At 43.0% G+C, this 17,733-nt stretch overlaps 1 protein-coding gene across 3 annotated transcripts in view; it reads right to left on the reverse strand.

The window, feature by feature from the left end:
• The window catches only part of sik2b (salt-inducible kinase 2b), a 42,696-nt gene that overhangs the window by 16,206 nt on the left and 8,757 nt on the right, over positions 1–17,733 (reverse strand). For all 3 annotated transcript variants that reach the window (XM_085796495.1, XM_085796492.1, XM_085796494.1), the window contains 4 exons: positions 17,255–17,318; positions 8,414–8,575; positions 1,038–1,162; positions 450–573 (listed from right to left, as the gene is read on the reverse strand). In XM_085796495.1, coding sequence (XP_085652621.1) covers positions 450–573; positions 1,038–1,162; positions 8,414–8,575; positions 17,255–17,318 — 475 coding nt within the window. The remainder of the gene's footprint in view (positions 1–449; positions 574–1,037; positions 1,163–8,413; positions 8,576–17,254; positions 17,319–17,733) is intronic.

The following is a 17,733-nucleotide window of genomic DNA, read 5'->3' on the forward strand; positions in this document are numbered from 1 at the left end:
TGCAACATGCAGGCATGCACATACACACCGTCCACGCTGCAGAGGACAATGGCCGAGTGTCCCTTGCTGTATCCCCCCCTTCAAATGGACGCAACGCTCTCTCGTTAATGAAATGCCCCCCCCACCCCCACCCCACCCCCCAGACTAGTTGCTGCCACAAGAGACTTTGCCAGTCATCATTCAGCATTATGGTGGCTATAATAGAAAAGTGTGATCTATTCATCTGAGCCGCACCGGCGTCCCTCACAGGAATTTTCATGCCATTTTTTTTGTCTCACTTCTACAGCGTGCCGAGATAAATAAAAAAAAAGGAGAAAAAAACGACAGCGCTGTGTGTGTGTATATTTTACAGGAATGTGAGTTACTGAGGGGTAGTAGTGGGAGCTGGCACAGTCTCCACCTTATTTTCTGTCCAGTATTCCACAGAGTAAGAGCTCGTCTCCTCTTACCTTCGGTCATGAAGTAGGGGATGCGAAACCTTCCCTCTAGGACTCTCTGTCTGAGCACAGGCAGAGTGGGCCCGTCGAAGGGCAACGCGCCGCACACCAGAACGTACAGCACCACCCCCATACTCTGTGAACATGAAAAGATGCGCACACACACACACACACACACATTGATCAAGGTCGGGCCAGGAACTGCAAACAATCGCCATACACACAAATCAATCAATCAGATGTGTCTGGATGTAAATAACGCTGAGGTTATTGTTTGCATTCACAGACACACATTTTTTCCCGTTTGTGCGAGACAGCTGGGAAATCACACTCCACATTCCCACAGCAGCACAGGACAGGAACAGAATCTGCTGACTTCATATTATATATATATACACACATGTATTTATAGACACATTCACACATTCAAAACATGTCTCGTCTCAACTGATGTCATGCGTCTCAGTAAAGTAAAAAAAAATATCTCAAGGAAAGAGACAGATAGTTCCTGTCATGCTTCAATGGATGCATCAGTGTATGTCTGATTAAATATTGAATATAATGTGGTATTGATCTTCAGTTTGCGATCAGTCATCTCACCCAGATGTCGAGCTGTGGGCCCTCGTACTGCTGTCCCTCAAAAACCTCTGGAGCAGCATACGGCGGGCTGCCGCACCATGTGGCGAGAGGCTCCCCAGGCTGGAAGAAATTCCCAAATCCAAAATCTGCATAACAACAAACACCAGAGGCAAGTGGGTTAGTGGGAGGAATGACGAAGATCATTTCAAAACATAAAAGTTGAAAAGGTAAAGGCCCTTCCAAAACTGGACGACTGACAACATGGTATTTAAAGCAGTTCCTGTCAAAAGCCAACATGTTACTGTAAAGTATTTCATCTGAGTGCAAAATTTAAAAAAAAGGGGAAGAGGTTATGGTTACGGTAGAGCTGCGGTGATTTGCATGTTGAAGTGGTCAAACCGTAAAGAGAAAATATGCAGAACAAAGGAGAGTCATGCCTTCTGATTGAGAGCTTTTTAAGACTCTTCATGGGGTCTTGCAGGTTTTTGCATAACGTAATGTGTGTGATCCACATAGTTGTGCGTTGAGGAAATGGGCCTTTGCATGAGGTAACCTCCCCTGGAGACTGACACAAGGTCATCGGTGCTCCGCTCGGATTGATTCACAGTGGAGAGAGTGGTTTAGAAAAACCTTCAGGAGGAGTAAAGACAGGGGAGGCGAACTTACGCTTGGATGGATACACACAAACCGAAAGTTCATGTCTGCCTTTCATTAAACTCCAACTGAAAGCTCTAGTAGTATCTGCCAGATCATACTCTGTCAACTTGCGTGCCTGCAATCACTCAGTCAACCCCCTTTTTTTCCTGTTAGTTTGTATCATTCTCATCCCACCTCTGCCTTTTCCAAACCTTCCTCTCCAGTAAATGATTCTTTGTCTCCCTTTTTTTTTTTTTTTTACAAGACTCGCCTCTAGCTCTTCTAATGCTTATCCCTCAAGCCGAGATCCATCGATCCATTAATGCATCAGGAGAATATTAATCAGACTATTCAGTCAACAGATCAGATCAATATTTTTTTAATCAAGAAAATCTATAACTGAATGGATGACAAATGATAGAGAATAATTCCATGTTCACTGAGCTGATAATTAGCGAGACCCTGTGATAGTGTCATGGGACTTGACAGCAACAGGAGCAGACAATCAGACTCACTTAACCCTCCACCCCCACCCTTTTTCCATAATTCAAAACAGTTATATAAACAGAAAACTGTGTTGCAAAACAAATAAATAACATTGATGAAAAAAAAAAAATCTGGCTTACATAATGGGGCTGGAGGTGATGTGCGCTCATACACACTGTGTGCAGTGTGCGAGCGATAGAGATCGAATGTGTAACCAATTGCCTTTTCTTTTGCTCTGTAACTGGAAAGGATCATGATGCAAAACAAAAATTTACAAGCCACTGTCTCGCGCACACACACACACACCGAGTACTTCACGTAGTGCAGAGTGGTATTTGATTTTATAATTCATTTCATAGTCTATAAAATGCATTCAAGTAGTGAAAACATTATTTCTAGGAGCGGAATCAGAACAAAATCCTCACATTTAAGAAGTTGAAGGTGACAAATTGTTGCTAATGTTTTTTGTTACTTTGTTATTTACTTGTCATGTGTTATCTATTTAAAACAGAAGTAAGCGATCTGGTCGTTTTGGCTAACTTCTTGTCAGCCGATGGAGTTAGCATCCCCCGCCCTCGTCATGGATCTATTGGTCCTCGTCCCTACGTCACCACATTCACGCGCATCCCTTGGCTGCACACACAGAGAGGACTGCCCCTTTATGCCGTTCTCTCTCCTCATTGGATAAAACTTGTAGGATACAAGGAAATAAAATAAAAGTTTTCTCCTCGGCTCAGAGCAGAGCAGAGTGACTGACAGACCCGTGTTTCAGACCAAACACTCTATGTAAGTGATTGCTGTCGGAAGATATAACTATTTAAGACTTTTATATTAACACAAACATTCCGCTTACTTCTGCTTTAAACAATTCTTTAATTATCACAAATGTATGTGTCCGTTAACAATCTGTCAAGTTGACAATCATCCACTAATTGTTTAGGGTGTCTGATGTCTTGTGATCAAGAGAACTGCTCCCATATCATGTGATTGTGATGCCCATTCATTGTGTGACGTCACAGGTCCATCACATCTAGTTCACCAAGGAAAGTCAAGATGTGAAAGATCAGAGCGGTGCACACTCCGGCTGCAAAAAGGAGAGAGTGGGAGGGGGGGCGGGTTTGATGACAGGGTGCCGGTGGACGCGTTCGATCCGTTTAATGACTGCAGTGCAGGCAGCAGCAGGTGTGGCTGAAATAAATTGGATGGTAAACCGGCGCGCCACAGTGGGGTTTATTACAAGTATGTTTACTGTCTGCTGCTGCTGCTGCTGCTGCGCCGAAGGTGAGATGATGTGAGATGTGAGATGCAGAGGAGAGTGGAGCAGTGCAGTCGGTTTATCGTCAGAAGCTGTGACCCAATTCATGGAGCTGAATACTGAGCAGACTGGTTGACGTCAAAAGCTCCAGCACGCTGCGGGCTACTAACAGCACTCACAGCTCCACAGGATGGGCGGGCGGGCGGGCAGGGTGGGGTGGGGTGGGGAACGATGGAGTGTCGCGCACAACAATATTAGCATAATATTAGCCTAAACATGTCACACTGGAATAAACTCTTGCTAACGGCTTATAAAACTGTGCGTGTGTGTGTGTGTGTGTGTGTTTGTGTGTGTGCATATGACGAGTGTATGAGTGAAGAGCAGCAGTAGTCAAAACTGTATTGTTCCTAATAACAGGGTGTGAGCATTGATACAGTTAATGGCTGCAGCTAAGGATGCAGTGCACAGTGCTGGATTTACTCTTCCTTTCTCCTCTACTGTCTTTTATCTCTTCACTCACACTGTTGTTATTATTATCTCAAAACTTTTCTCTAGTTGTCATTCTTGTTCTAAACCTCAGGTTCCCGTGTCCTCAGCCTCTTTTACTCTCATGAAAGACACCACTTCAGTGTCTATGATGATGAGCCTATGCAACTTATGAAAGACAAACATGTGGAAAAAATTGGAATTCCTCAGCAATAAAGCACCAACTTGACCTGTGGCTCATGGAAATGCCATTGTAACAGCTCTTCTTTCATGCACAGTCAAATCCTGATGGATAGTGCAGAATGTGGCGGTTTGGCCTAATCTGGCTACCCATGGCCACCTGTATTTAATGCAAATCAGTAATGCTTGCCCTTTGTGTAACCTTTGGGTCCGTATTAAAAGGACAGTTCAACATTTTGCCAAATTGGCCCATTGCCATTATCCCTGTAGTCTTAGGAGTAGGTTTGTTACCTTTAATTGTCGGTGCAAGCTATTTTTAGATCGGTGGAGCAGAGCCGCAAGCTGCTCAGAGCTACGCTACGGAGGCTCATGGGATTTCTTGGTTTTCCTCATCAAATACACAATCCAACAACTCCAAAACAATCTTGTGGACAAGTTGTGACCTGCACATTCACCACGCTATGAGATAATAACAGAACGTTACGAGACTGAGTTGTTTTCGAGGCAAATGCAGAGACTGCTTGATGAAAAACTGCCCCCGACGGGAACGTGCATCAGCGATTGCATGAATTTACCTCGAAAACAACGCCCTCTCATAACGTTCCCAATCATAGATTCTCCTGTCTCAGAAATAACATCCGTCATTGCCCCTTTTGAGTGTTCCTGTTTATGGTCGCGGAACAAGCCCCTGAATGCTCTCAGAGCAGGGGCGTCCCTCTCCACCTTCAAGGATCACTTGAAGACTCGTCTCTTCTGCGAGCCCCTCCGACCCTAACACGTCTAACTGATGCTTACTGTGCACACTGGATCTCCTTGCACTTTGTCTTATTGAGCAGGTTCAGTACTTATTCCTACTTCAAGGTCTGCCGCTATATTTAAGCTTGAGTGTCATCCTTCACTTGTAAGTTGCTTTGGATAAAGACGTCTGCCAAATGAGTGAAACGTTAATGTAGTCCTGTATAACAGATATTACTGAATCAATTTGCTGACTTCCTGGCTCCTCTTGACTTGTGCATTTCCTTTTTACTTCTGACATATGCCCAGAGTGGCAGCTCCTCAGTTTAACATCTCACAAATAAATATAGCACATGTCTTGATGTGTCTAGACTCTACAGTATGAAACTGTGTGAACAGTTTCCATTTCGACAAATTTGTGCAGATTTCAGATCCGAGTTTTTTGAGTGTTACACTTTAATTTCCTGCTGAATTAAACCTTTTATAACCAGTTACTCAATCATGAATCTTTAATAGAACAGAGAATTTTTTATTATTTGAAACCAAATTTCTTTGAGGCTTTTAAGATCACGTGATATGATCAAAAGCTCCAGAACAACTGTTCAGTGGTGCTTGAGGTCAACTGCTGTTTGCAAGGTCAGGGATGGGTTTGGTTGCTCAGTGGGAATGCTTGATAAATGGTAACTAAATAAAGTGATTCTACATCAGACCGAAAATCAAACACAGCCAGGGAGCAGCTCTGCTCACTGACTTGCAACAAAGATCATAATGATCCAATATAATCAGACATTACAGATAGACGGAAGAGATAGTAGGAGGAAAACATATTGGCAGACAAATCTTCTTGTTTCATCATGTACTGTAGAAACTGTATCTTGTTTCTTTGCAAGAGACAGTATGAAACAAAAATCCATGCATCTGAATGTAAAAGTAGAAACAGTTTGTTCACTATGTCTACTTGACGTGTGTGTACTCACTACATTGAATTTGATGAGTTCAATGAGGGAAACCAAGAAATCCCATGAGCCTCCGTAGCGTAGCTCTGAGCAGCTCACGGCTCTGCTCCGTCGTTCTAAAAATAGCTTGCGCTGACGATTAAAGGTAACGAACCAACTCCTAAATCTATAGGGATTATGGCAACGGGCCAATTTGCCAAAATGTTGAACTATCCCTTTAAGATTTGGTGAATTCCCAATGACATTTCGTGATATGAAATATCAGTTATAGCTCATTTGTTTCACCATAAAATTCAACCCTATGCAACCCACACCATGCAAATATAAAACACATATTTCCTGCTAAATCACACAGGCTGCCACCTCAGCCTCCACTGATCCTGCAACTTGCTTTTGTTTTTCTTCTTTCTTCTCTGCACTTTCCGTTCCCCTCACTCTGTCAACTTGAATGTAAAGGGGCCGTTTGAAGTGAAAACATGAAGGGCACCCCCCTCTGCTGCTACTGCTCCCCTCTCTGCTGCAGCCACCATGAGCTTGACCTTTCTTTGACTGACCACTGCCTGGTTAAGCTTCATACACACTGAGCAGTGGTGGCCTTTAGAAAGCAGGGATGCATCACTGGTTTGCAGGAAATCCCCCGAAGCATAGGTACTGCGTCTGCCCATGCACATTCAGACTAGTGCGGCAACAAGACACTGAAAAGAACTGAAAAGTACATTTTAAATAATATATCAAAACTGGCCAGATACTGAGTGGTGCCAGTTTCATTATCATTTTTTGTTTTAATATTGTTGTAAACTGGACATTTGAACTTGGAGGCTGAATTACTAACTGTCATGAAGATTTAATAATGTATAACACAACTGAAACAAACACACAAATAAGGGGTGATGGCGATACAATAAAATGTAATGTAATTAAATGTCCAAAAAAGATTGAATAACAGACTTTTATTTCAAAGCAAGAGGAAAAATCTCATCTAAAACTGGTTTAAAGGCATTCCTTTAGTTTATTGTGCTTAGTGCATTTACTCAATTAATACAGTATGTATTTGCTGACACAAGAAAGGAGGTGGGGGTCTGTGGGATTTCTCAGTAGTCCCATCAATCATTAATTTTTGTCATATGCTGTCCTATCCAATTTGCATTTAAAGTCTAATGAATGCATAATGGATTGAAAATAGGAACAACCATTAGCTGAAGCTCTGGACACACACCTTCACCCCTCTTGGTTGGACTGATGTGAACTGACATCACTGACTGATGCAGTTGGGAAACCAGACGTGGGGGAGCTTCTTTTGTCACGTACAGTACGGACCTGACATGTTTACTCCATGCGCCGTTTATCAAACACATCAGAGCACATAATGGCTGAGAGGGGTACAGAGTGTACTTTGCTGCGGATGTTCTCCCTGGAGAAGTTTTTTTTCTCTAATGACATAGCCAGGTAATGTTCTCTCTTCATTGTTTTCCAGCTTCAAATCTAATCTGCCGCGCGGACAATCGGCTGTGAGTCAGACATGTTTGTGAAAATTACTGCCGGGGTAATAACATCTCCAGGTTATCATCTTGAACCCTTCTGAGAAACGGTGGACAGAGGATGATGCGAGCGATGATGCAGGTGGAACATTCGGTTCTTGTATCAGTTATTGTATGGTTCTCCTGTCCCATGAGATTTTACCTCGTGGAGCAAATAAATATAGAGGTTAAACTGGGTGATCATGTGTCATTTTTCCTCCATTTATTGGTCTGACAACATTTATCAAGACGGATAAATGTGATTTTATTTGTCTGTTTGAAGGTCATGATGCCAAGTCCCGGGGCATTTTCCGCGTTCATACTTGGTGTGTCTGCTATCCATTCACACCTGTATTTTTAGCCGTCGTCCAGTGATCAGCTCACCTTAGATGGATTTCAGTATCAGCTCTGAATAAAGCCCAAGATAAACCTTGGCCTCTTTCAGAGCATTGCCACAGCTGCAGCTCTGCCACCCTGCTATGTGCCGCTCCTCATTATTCTTCCTTCATCCTCTCATCTGTTACTCTGTCTCCCAAGTAGCCAATCCATTTTATCACCTCCTCTCCTCCTCCAATTAAACCCAAACTCTGTCTTCCCACCCCTCTCCGAGCCTCCCTTCCCCCCCTCCTCTACTCTGGGACACAGCGGTAGGGTGACATTCTCGCTAGCCAGCTCTAAATGCCAGTTGCTTAATAATCACACTTTGAAGCTTGTACTACAGACCACCAGCTTACTCTCGAATCTCTGCCTCTGGGTCTGTTCCTCTTTCTGTCCTTTGTCTTTAAAGTTTTCCACCTCAAAATTAAAGCTAGGGGTCACCGGGGAGGGTTTTTTTTTTTTTTTTATCTCCTCTGATCATCAGTTTTGAAAAAGGTGGCACAAAAGCCAAGCCTTTTAGACTTTAAGACGCCAGTGGCATCTTTCAGCCAAGAGCAATCTCGCAAGCAACCCTCAGACCACTTCTCAACACTGTGCAAATGGCCCGGGCAGGTGGTTAAGACATTTCTGGACTACAGCGCCACAGAGATCATGACAGGCAATGGATCAAAACCCGATGGCTCCATGCGCACGTCGAGTATTTCTCATCCATCAGCGAGCAGCTTATGGGGACATCCTGCACTGAGCCTTCACGGTACTGTACTGTACCTGCTATCTTGATGTTCATGTGGCCGTCAAGCAGCAGGTTCTCCGCCTTCAGGTCCCTGTGGACGATGTTTCGGTTGTGACAATACTCCACCGCCGACAGGATCTGCCAGAACTTCCTCCGGGCCTCTATCTCACTGAGGCGGCCGTGCTTTGCCAGGTAGTCTACAGCCAGAGAGAGAGAGAGAGAGAGAGAAACACAGTGCAGGGAGGTGACGTGTTATTTCAGAGGTACACAGATTATCAGGCAGATTGTGCTTTACATAGACTTACATAACGTGGCTCCACACTTTCAAAGAGTGTAATAAAAGATCACTTTGTGCAATTGAAAATGATGGATTCACGCAAATTTGTGCAGAGATTTAGTGGACGTGTTGAAAGGATAATTTACTTTTGTTCAAGTGTCGGCCTGGTGCCAACAGCGGCTTACGGCTGCTCCATTTTCAAGCTCGCTTGGGAAATGATTCAGTGCAAGGCGATGTCATGCTTTCTTCAGAAACCCCTGCTCTGACCCTACGTGTGCGCGTACGTGTGCACGTTTGAGTGGGCAGCGGTTGACAGTGAAGGGTGAGCTGTGTTGTCATAGCTGGAGGAGGAAAAGGGGAGGACCGAATTTCTGAGAAGTGGTGTTCTGCTACACGGTGTCCACACATCAGTAAAAAAAAAAAAAAAAAGCTGGAACAGGGTGCGAGGTGGGAGGAAGCTGGTTGGTGGGAGGTTTAATGGTGATGCAGTGTTTGCAGCGCGCACACACACACACACTGAGGCATACAAACACACTTGATAATCAGTGGAACAAATCAAGATGCTGATGTAAATAAGAACTCAGTTGTTGCCCAATGAGTGACAGAAACCTCAGACTTATCTGTTAATCTGCTGAGCACAGGCAGAGTTTGTGGTTGTTTTTTGAAAAGATGCATGAAACCAAAGCCCATGCTATCTCTCTGGGGGTGAAGTCATGAAATGTTACTGTCTTCTTTTCTCCAAGAATCCCTATCGCTGACCTTTCTCTCATTGTTTGCTTTAAGAACGCCCTTATTGTTTTTCTAACCTTTACCACGCAGCGTTCACCGTCTTCAAAAAGATTCAGCCCAAGAGAGCATTTTACAGGACGTGTGATTTTTATTTTTATTTTTTTCTGCAGTCCCATGAACTTTGGAAAGTGTGGCGTTTGTTGCTGTCGCCAGGGTTCCTCTTCACACCTCTCTGTCCAGATAGCTTGCTAGCTCTTCAATTCACACTCTGCGGCAAACAGGATAGGACACTCTGCTGGCTTTCCTTCCAGCTGGCGTGGATACAGACCACCAACCGAACCTGACAACAATGCACAACAACCGCGACAAACCCAGCCAACAAAACTTCATATATGTGTAAACAAAGTGTGCAAAATACATGACATGCAATTAAGTGAGGCTCCAGCCGGTCACTCTCAGAAAGGAGATCTTTTTGTAATCACAAAGCATGCGAGGATTTGAGGTTTAGTTTGCTTGAGAAATTAAAACAAGCTTTTGCTTTGTGTGTGTTTGCATTTGTTCCAAATACCTTATATATATATTTCACTATTGCAATATAAATTTTGCTGTGATTTCCCTGGTTTACACACATTTTGTGCGACAATAACATCATTGACATAATTTCACAACTAGGCCTCTGTCAAGACGCACAGAGATATCACACTAAGCCAATTTCACAATCCGTTAACATCAAAAACATTGGGCCATTAACTAAACATGAGATATTCAAGAGCAACATAAAAAACCTGAGGCCAATAACTTGTATCACGCTGTAAACACCAAACCTTAACAACCCAAACAACTCTGTATTGCCTCAGCACTGGGTTGACCAAAGATCAAATTAGTATTGGGTCAAAGACTGTACAATAAAAATGACTAAAGACTGTAAGCTGCACTATTAAGCTCCGAGGAGATGATGCTGCCCCATCATCCACAGAGTGGTTGATAACCAGCCAACATCTGACAGAGCGAGAAAACCTGATTAGATAGTAGCTGGCAGATTCCATAGAGGAGGCCATTCAGTGACCAGGGCAGCGTTCATGCAACGCTGCTAATCAAAAAACACACCAGGAAGGGGAATGTGTCAAAGAGGTCCAAGCATGCACCTGTAAGGAGAACAGGAGTCTAAGGTAACAACAGTTCTGGGATAAAAACCTCTTCCTCTGTGTCTTAAAGGGACAGTTCAAATTTTTTGGCAAATTGGCCCATTGGCATAAGTCTTATGAGTAGGTTTATTACCTTTAATTGTCAGTGCAAGCTACTTTTAGAACGGCGGAGCAGAGCCGCGAGCTTCTCAGAGCTACGCTACGGAGGCTAATTGGATTTCTTGGTTTTCAAATAAACAATCCAACAACTCCAAAACGCTGTTGATGCCTTAAAGGGATAGTTCAACATTCACCACGCTATGAGATAATAACGGAACGTTACGAGACTGAGTTGTTTGTTTTCGAGGCAAATGCAGAGACTGCTTGCCAAAAAACTGCCTCTGACGGGAACGCGCATCAGCGATTTTGCATGAATTTACCTCGAAAACAACTCAGTCTCGTAACGTTCCGTTATTATCTCATAGCGTGGTGAATGTTGAACTATCCCTTTAAGGCATTAACATCTGACCAAAGTGGAAAGACAAGTAGTAGGTCTGTGAGGTCAAACGATCAACCCTCAATTCAAAACTTCGGTAAAAATAAAAATCTGTTGCCATCCCAATTCTGATGTCTGAAAGGCAAATCATATCCAGGCCCTACCCTCCGTCTCTCACACACGACAGTTATTCACTCATGCCCTTGAACACGGAATAGAAATCGTGATTCGTGAGCTGCATCTACTCGCTAGTGAAGAATAAGAAAATCAACAACTTACTTCTGAAGGCTAAGGTCTATTTCTGGCATTTCTGGCAACAGTTACAGTATTATCAATACTGTTTTCTGATACTGAGCAACCAATCATCGTGTTAACAGTTTAAACTTTGAAATGCTCAGCAAACTTAACGCTGAACGATGCAATTAATCTTGAGTTGATTCTGTATGAACGGCAGCACTGTGCTGCTTCTTCTCGCTCTACAGTAGCATTTGGAAAACAAGCCATTACTGTTTGAGTAATCAACACAGCACAGCGCAGCCAGACTCACACACACACACACACACACACACACACACACAATGCGGTATGTTGCCCCAGTGGAAGGATGAGTAATCCACTGATACAACGTTGACGAGGGCAAGGACCTCGGCACAGTGAGGCATGCGGCGATGCATTCTGGGAAAGCGAACAGGACAAGTATGAATCATAGGGGTATTAGGGAGCAGCTCAACAACCACTGTGTTCCACTTGTGCTGAGAGCCGGGTGAGGAGCTAAGTCTCTTAACAGCTGCTCAGGTTTTGGACGGGACAAACATCATGGGTACAAACTGGCTTGTTGGACAGACCTCTGGCTGGACTTCAGACAACACTGTGGGGCATGTCTGGTGGGGGTGTGTGTGGTCTGTTTGTGTGTGTGTGTGTAGAGGACAAGGGGCAAACTCACACTATCCCACACACTCTGTTACCACATCAGTAACTGATACCCAAAACCACTTAAATACGGCAGCCACATTAAAGGCAAATCCATGTGCGTGTTGATAGATGTCGGTGCTGATTTCATACTGGCACCCTCGGGGTTAAACTGGGCCGGAGCCAGCTGGAGCCCAGCGCCGCCCTCTCATCAAAGTTAGAACTTGCCAAAGATCAGATGCAGCTATTCGTCATGACAGTTCGTTTATCTTCCATTACAAGAGGGAATCAATTTTTTAAAGAATCCTGTTGCTAATTCTTATCACTCATTAAACACACCTCATTTAAAGCTCTGACATTTGAAGATGTCTGAGATACACTCTTTTGTATGGCCTAACCTTTGTTGGCTTCTCTACACTGGATGATTAAAAGCCACCACTACTGCTCTGATTCACTTTGTTTCAGTTTTTCCTCTTTACACAGTATGAGACAAACCCTAAAGACGACCAGGAAGGAGCCAGTAAAGAAACCAGGCAGCTGATTAAAAGATGTTAGTGAAGAATTTTATGGTACGTTTCATGATTGAAACACCTCATGTTCTGGTTTATTTCCTCCTGCAAACACAGAATGTTTGCAATCGTTGAAAAAGATGAGCACAAATTACATCTGCTCAAGGTAGAAACACATGTCAAATTTATTCTGGCACAATATATTTTCCTTTCCTATTCCTATTTTTTATTTTTTATTTTTTTTAAAGCAGGATCCTTGAAAGCTGCTGTGTAAGAAGGAGCCTGTCACTCAACCGAGAAACACTTTCTGTAAATATCAAAAGAGAAAATCCACTTCCCTCAAGCCTCAGCAAAACCCTGCACACAAAGCTAGATGTTTACTTTTCACAATGAAACTGAGTTGGGAATGGTCAAATCAATACAGAGATAGATAGAAAGCTGTGATTAATGTCTCCTTTACATTTACTATAACTTTCTTTATCAATTCAGCTGTCTACCACTTTATCACTTAGTTTTGTCTAAAATGTCTAAATATATTCGAAAATGATCATTACCGTGTCCCACAGTTCAAGAACGGCTTGTCGTGTCCAAAAGAACCAAATGTTCCATTCAAATCTTCATTTATTCAATTATTTAGGGCAAAGAAAGGCAGTGTTTGAGAAGCTTTCTGTCAACTGACTAACAGATGAATTCACTACAGTAATAGTTGCTATTTCAACACGAATTATAAATTGTTATGTTATGTAATTTTGTCTGTCTGTGTAATTTGGTCAGATCTGCTAACAACGCAGCCTTGTCCAACAACACAAAACATCAAGAAAGAGATCAATAAACACAGCTCCAGTTCTGTATGGTTCATGTTCTTTCACATCTATTTCTCACAATGTGAGGAAGGTTTAATTGTGCTGAACATCGGTGCTGTTCGTTGCCCGACCAGGAGCAGATGAAATGCAATTGTAAAAGGTAAGAGGTCAATGTCATTGTTTTGTTTTTTTTGTCCCAGAAAAAGTAGTATAAACTCCCAGAGTTCATGTTTCATTGAAGAATTACTGAGGAGTAATTGCTAAAATTTGGGAACTAAGAGCACATCTCCTCTGTAGCATATACACATCATGTTTTCCCAAAAGGTGGAATCAAATGATAGGGGTTTTTTTTGTTGTTGTTGTAGAAACAGAACATTAAGGCTTTGCAAGTTAATGAGCAGCAAACACACTACGTCCTACTCCTGTTGACTTCTAATTGATATTTTTTTCCTCTTCTGGTCATCACGTTCAAAGCTGCCACACCCCAGCTGCCGCTGACAGATGCAGACAACCGTCCCGGTAATATGAAGGGATGGTTGGTGGTGAAATAGAAATTGACAGCATAAGTAAATAAGAATGTGTATCAGAAAATAGCCAGAGTGTTCCTTTGAAGTCTCCCCCGTCTCGTTCCCTCCCCAACAGTCAGACAAGAGATCTGCATGAGTGATTCTACCCACTGCCAGCTATTACACTCCCCTCTCTCCAGCAGTGCTTTCTTAAATATGCGTGCCCTACATTTCCCCACCACCTTCCAAAATTCAAATGGATGTCCCCTGCTCTCGCCTCCTTTCTCTCCTGCCTCCTCGCTTCTCCCGCTGCCTCTGCTCTCTGCAACTCTTGCTTTATTTGTGGTTGACCCAATTTCCAGGTTTGATCCATGCTGCGGTGTTGAGGAGCGGCAGACTTGACGGACTGACAGACTGGCAGACACAAAAGGCACGTCGACAAGCTGGCTTGGATGCCCCCTTGCTGTGCCCATTACCGTGCCCACTGCCCACACACACACACCCCCTTTTGCGCGAATGAACCCATCACTCTCCGCCTCCTTGTGCCAAAACGAGCTCCGCTTCTTTGTCTTTACGACACGCACACAGACAAACACACACACACACACTCCTGCTTCTCCACACAAATCGCTGTTTGGTCCGAGGAGAGAACCATCCATCCTCCTGCTGATGCACCGTACTGTAACGGGGAGGGGCCGTAGTTAAGCATCCACAACAACTTCACATCTTCCTCTGTGTAACCTGTGGCCGGGGGGGAGCAGACCTGAGAAATTCATCATGTCTGGAGGGCGACAGAGTGAGGAAGACGCTGGAGATCTTGGCTTATTCATTTGAGTGCAGTCGGGACCGGATGATACGATCCATCTCCAGAAAGTGTACTTGGAAATCAGAAATGATCGTTCAATTTTGTGAGATTGAATACTGTAATACTTAGTGTAGTGCTGCAGCTACCAGTCAGTGTCTGCCTGGCTGAGTCAAAGCCGTTATTGCTGCAGCTGATGATGACATATAAATGTCTTACATAACTATATTGCATTGTGCAATCAGGGCAGAGGGGTCGGAGGAATCAGGACACAATGGTTTTATAATACTCTTAGATGATCCATGAGAAAATCTATGGATTACGGAAAATAAGGTTGACCAATCATGATTGATTATTCAAAGGGAACGGTTCGATATTTGGGAAAATATGGAAACTCTTGCTCAAAGTTAGATAAGAAGACTGATGCCAATCATTCTCCATCAGGTAAACATGAAGCTCAAAATGAAAACAGCCACTTTAAGTTAAGTTACGTTAAGTTAAACTACTGTAAGTTAAGCTAACCTTCATCTAACTCTCTGCATAAAAGCAAACAAGCACATTTTATTTCCTTCAAGGGTAATATGGTTCAGTGAGACTGTGAGATTCCTGTCATTACACAGCTTGTCAGTGCTAACAGAAAGAGCTACAGTGGCTGCATCATACGCAGTCTTTCTATTTTATCTCTCTGCACGTCTGTACCTCTTTCACATTTTTAACCACGCTCTTTTTTCATTCATTTTTTTTTTTCCGGATGTCTGCTTCCCAGCTCTCTCTGGGTCACAGGAGCAGTAGTTGCTGCTGAGTCAACATCACAAGTGGAACACTGCCCTCAGAATTACAAAGACGCACACAAACAGACACACACACACACACACACATGCACGACTATTAAGTTTACCATAGACCATTGCCAGAGTAAGCCTCTCAGCTACCGTGTCTGGAAGGAGGCTAAAGTGCAAACATTCTCAGACCGTCTAATTGTTGAAGCCAATAATCTAATGTGGATCCTGATCCACTTACAGCTTGTTCACATCAGACAGGTCTAAACTTCTAATTCTTGACATACTGTATTTGAAAATGCAATCATTTCATGTTTGCATGTTCAGAACTGGAATGATTCCAGGAATGTTTTTTTGTTGTTGTTGTTTTTTTTGCTCTTAAACCAATAACCCTGCGATACTTCTTTAGAACATGTCTAATCAAATGCTAATGAGTTTACATCTGGGCTGCTGTACCATCCTGTGTCTTTGCATTGGAGATTGCAGAATGTACACATTGTACAAACTGAGTGTGTGTGTGTAGTGGTGATAGAGCGCATGTGGTTCTATGGCAGACTGAGATAATTTGTTATCTTTATTAACTATTCTTGCTATGTTCTGACTTGTATGTCCCTTCCAGCACAAGTCTCTGGTTGCACTTTAGACTGTTACAGTGTGCAAGACAATTCTACTGTTATACTGTAAAAAAAAAAAAAAAAAAAAAGGACCTTGTGTGTTCAGATTATGCACGTGGAAACTTAGCAAAATCGCATTCATGTTTAAAGGGCAAATTTGAGCTTACTTCCTTATTGGACACTTTTGTCTCCAAAAACCCTGGCAAATGACTGACAGGAAATTTACTGTCTGTAGCAGAGGGAACATTTTTTCTTTTTCTTTTCTCTTATTTTTTAATCTGTCCAAATGTCCCGAATGGTCCAAAAGGAGGGTGTTGCACTTGATGCAAAATGAGTCATATCTTCTACATCTGGTCTTTTTTTAGCCATTTAGCAACCATTATGTAAGACCTGCAGGTTTCCCATGGCAGATCATAGATTTGTTTGTGTGATGGCTATTTAGGCTTAGCACTTAACCCAGCTGGTCGCCTGTTGAGAGTATTGCCTGTGTGTTCATGGGTCATGATTTCAGAACTGTGCTTGTTGCTGTTGTTTGATGAAATCAAGACCAGTGTATGGAGTTTCCATAGTCCTTCAGCTTGCTATGTTGTGTTTCCCTATTGACTCACTCTCTTCTAAAAGATAAAATTGTAGTGCAACTGAAAAGATGAGATGATTATTAGATAAGCTGATAACCAATAATGGTGTCTAATTCATCCAGTTCACTAGTTTGTGTTTCATAAATATTTTTTGAACTCCTTATTTAGGGATGGAGTCTCTGATATGTATGACCAGCAGAGCAAAAGTATACATTTACAGCATACAGAATATAATCCAAGTGCCATCATGCAACAGTCAATGAAAATGAAGCAACGACGTCGTTGTACGTCAGCAGGTAGAAAGTATTCTTGATATCTGGTACTATCTGAATATATCTAAGCTGTAAACCAGTGAGCAGGGAGTCATTCTGCAGCACATATAGCAATAAAACACTCTTTTTCTCTTTGAGGTAGCCTCTCTGCAGCCGTCAAAGGCTGCTCGTGATGTCATTTTATAAGACAACGGAACAATGTCAGCGCATTTTTAGCGGCACAATTACTAGTAGCACATGACACGAGCCACATTGTTCTCAGATTTCCATCGATCATATGACCTTTGAGATTGGGGCCAGGATAAGGCTAAGAGCACAGCCAACGTGTTACTTCCTCATTCGCCAAAAACGTAACTGACGCAACAAAGCTGTTTTTTGTGCAACTGATAGAAGAGAAGGTGTAAATTAACTGGGTGGTATAACAGTGTGTGAAGGTGCTGAGGTCGGGCTGGTTTTGTACTTGGAAATGATCACTCACCGAAGATCTCCCCGTTCTTGGCGTACTCCGTGACTAAGTAAAGCATGTTCTTCGTCTCCATCACCTGGGAGAGGGAGGGGACGGAGGAGCGGAGGGGGTAAGGGCGAGGGAGGGGAGAAGGAGAAATAAAGAGTAGGACATTAATGTGAATATACACAGAAGACCACTTTTTTCATAGCAACATCATTAGATAATCCAAATTAAAAGTAAATCTCCTGCAACGAGAGGGAATTAGAAGAAGCGAACCATTACGACAGACACAAATGACCAAAATATTGCACAACCGTCCGCGCGGCTCGCTCTGTGGTTAAACCGCAGCATCTGCCATCCACCAAAAGTCATGAAGCAAAAACCAAAAAAAAAAACCTATGAATGGCACAGGGTCTAAATATGGCATCCGTGTAAGAGAATGGAGGTGGACAGTTGGTGCTGCCAACTATATCTGAATGGTACTTAAAACCTTTCAGTCCTCGCACGGC

Source organism: Trachurus japonicus, chromosome 13 (assembly GCF_045865225.1).
Source record: "Trachurus japonicus isolate A0001 chromosome 13, Traja_1.0".
In the NCBI taxonomy this organism is placed as follows: domain Eukaryota; kingdom Metazoa; phylum Chordata; class Actinopteri; order Carangiformes; family Carangidae; genus Trachurus; species Trachurus japonicus.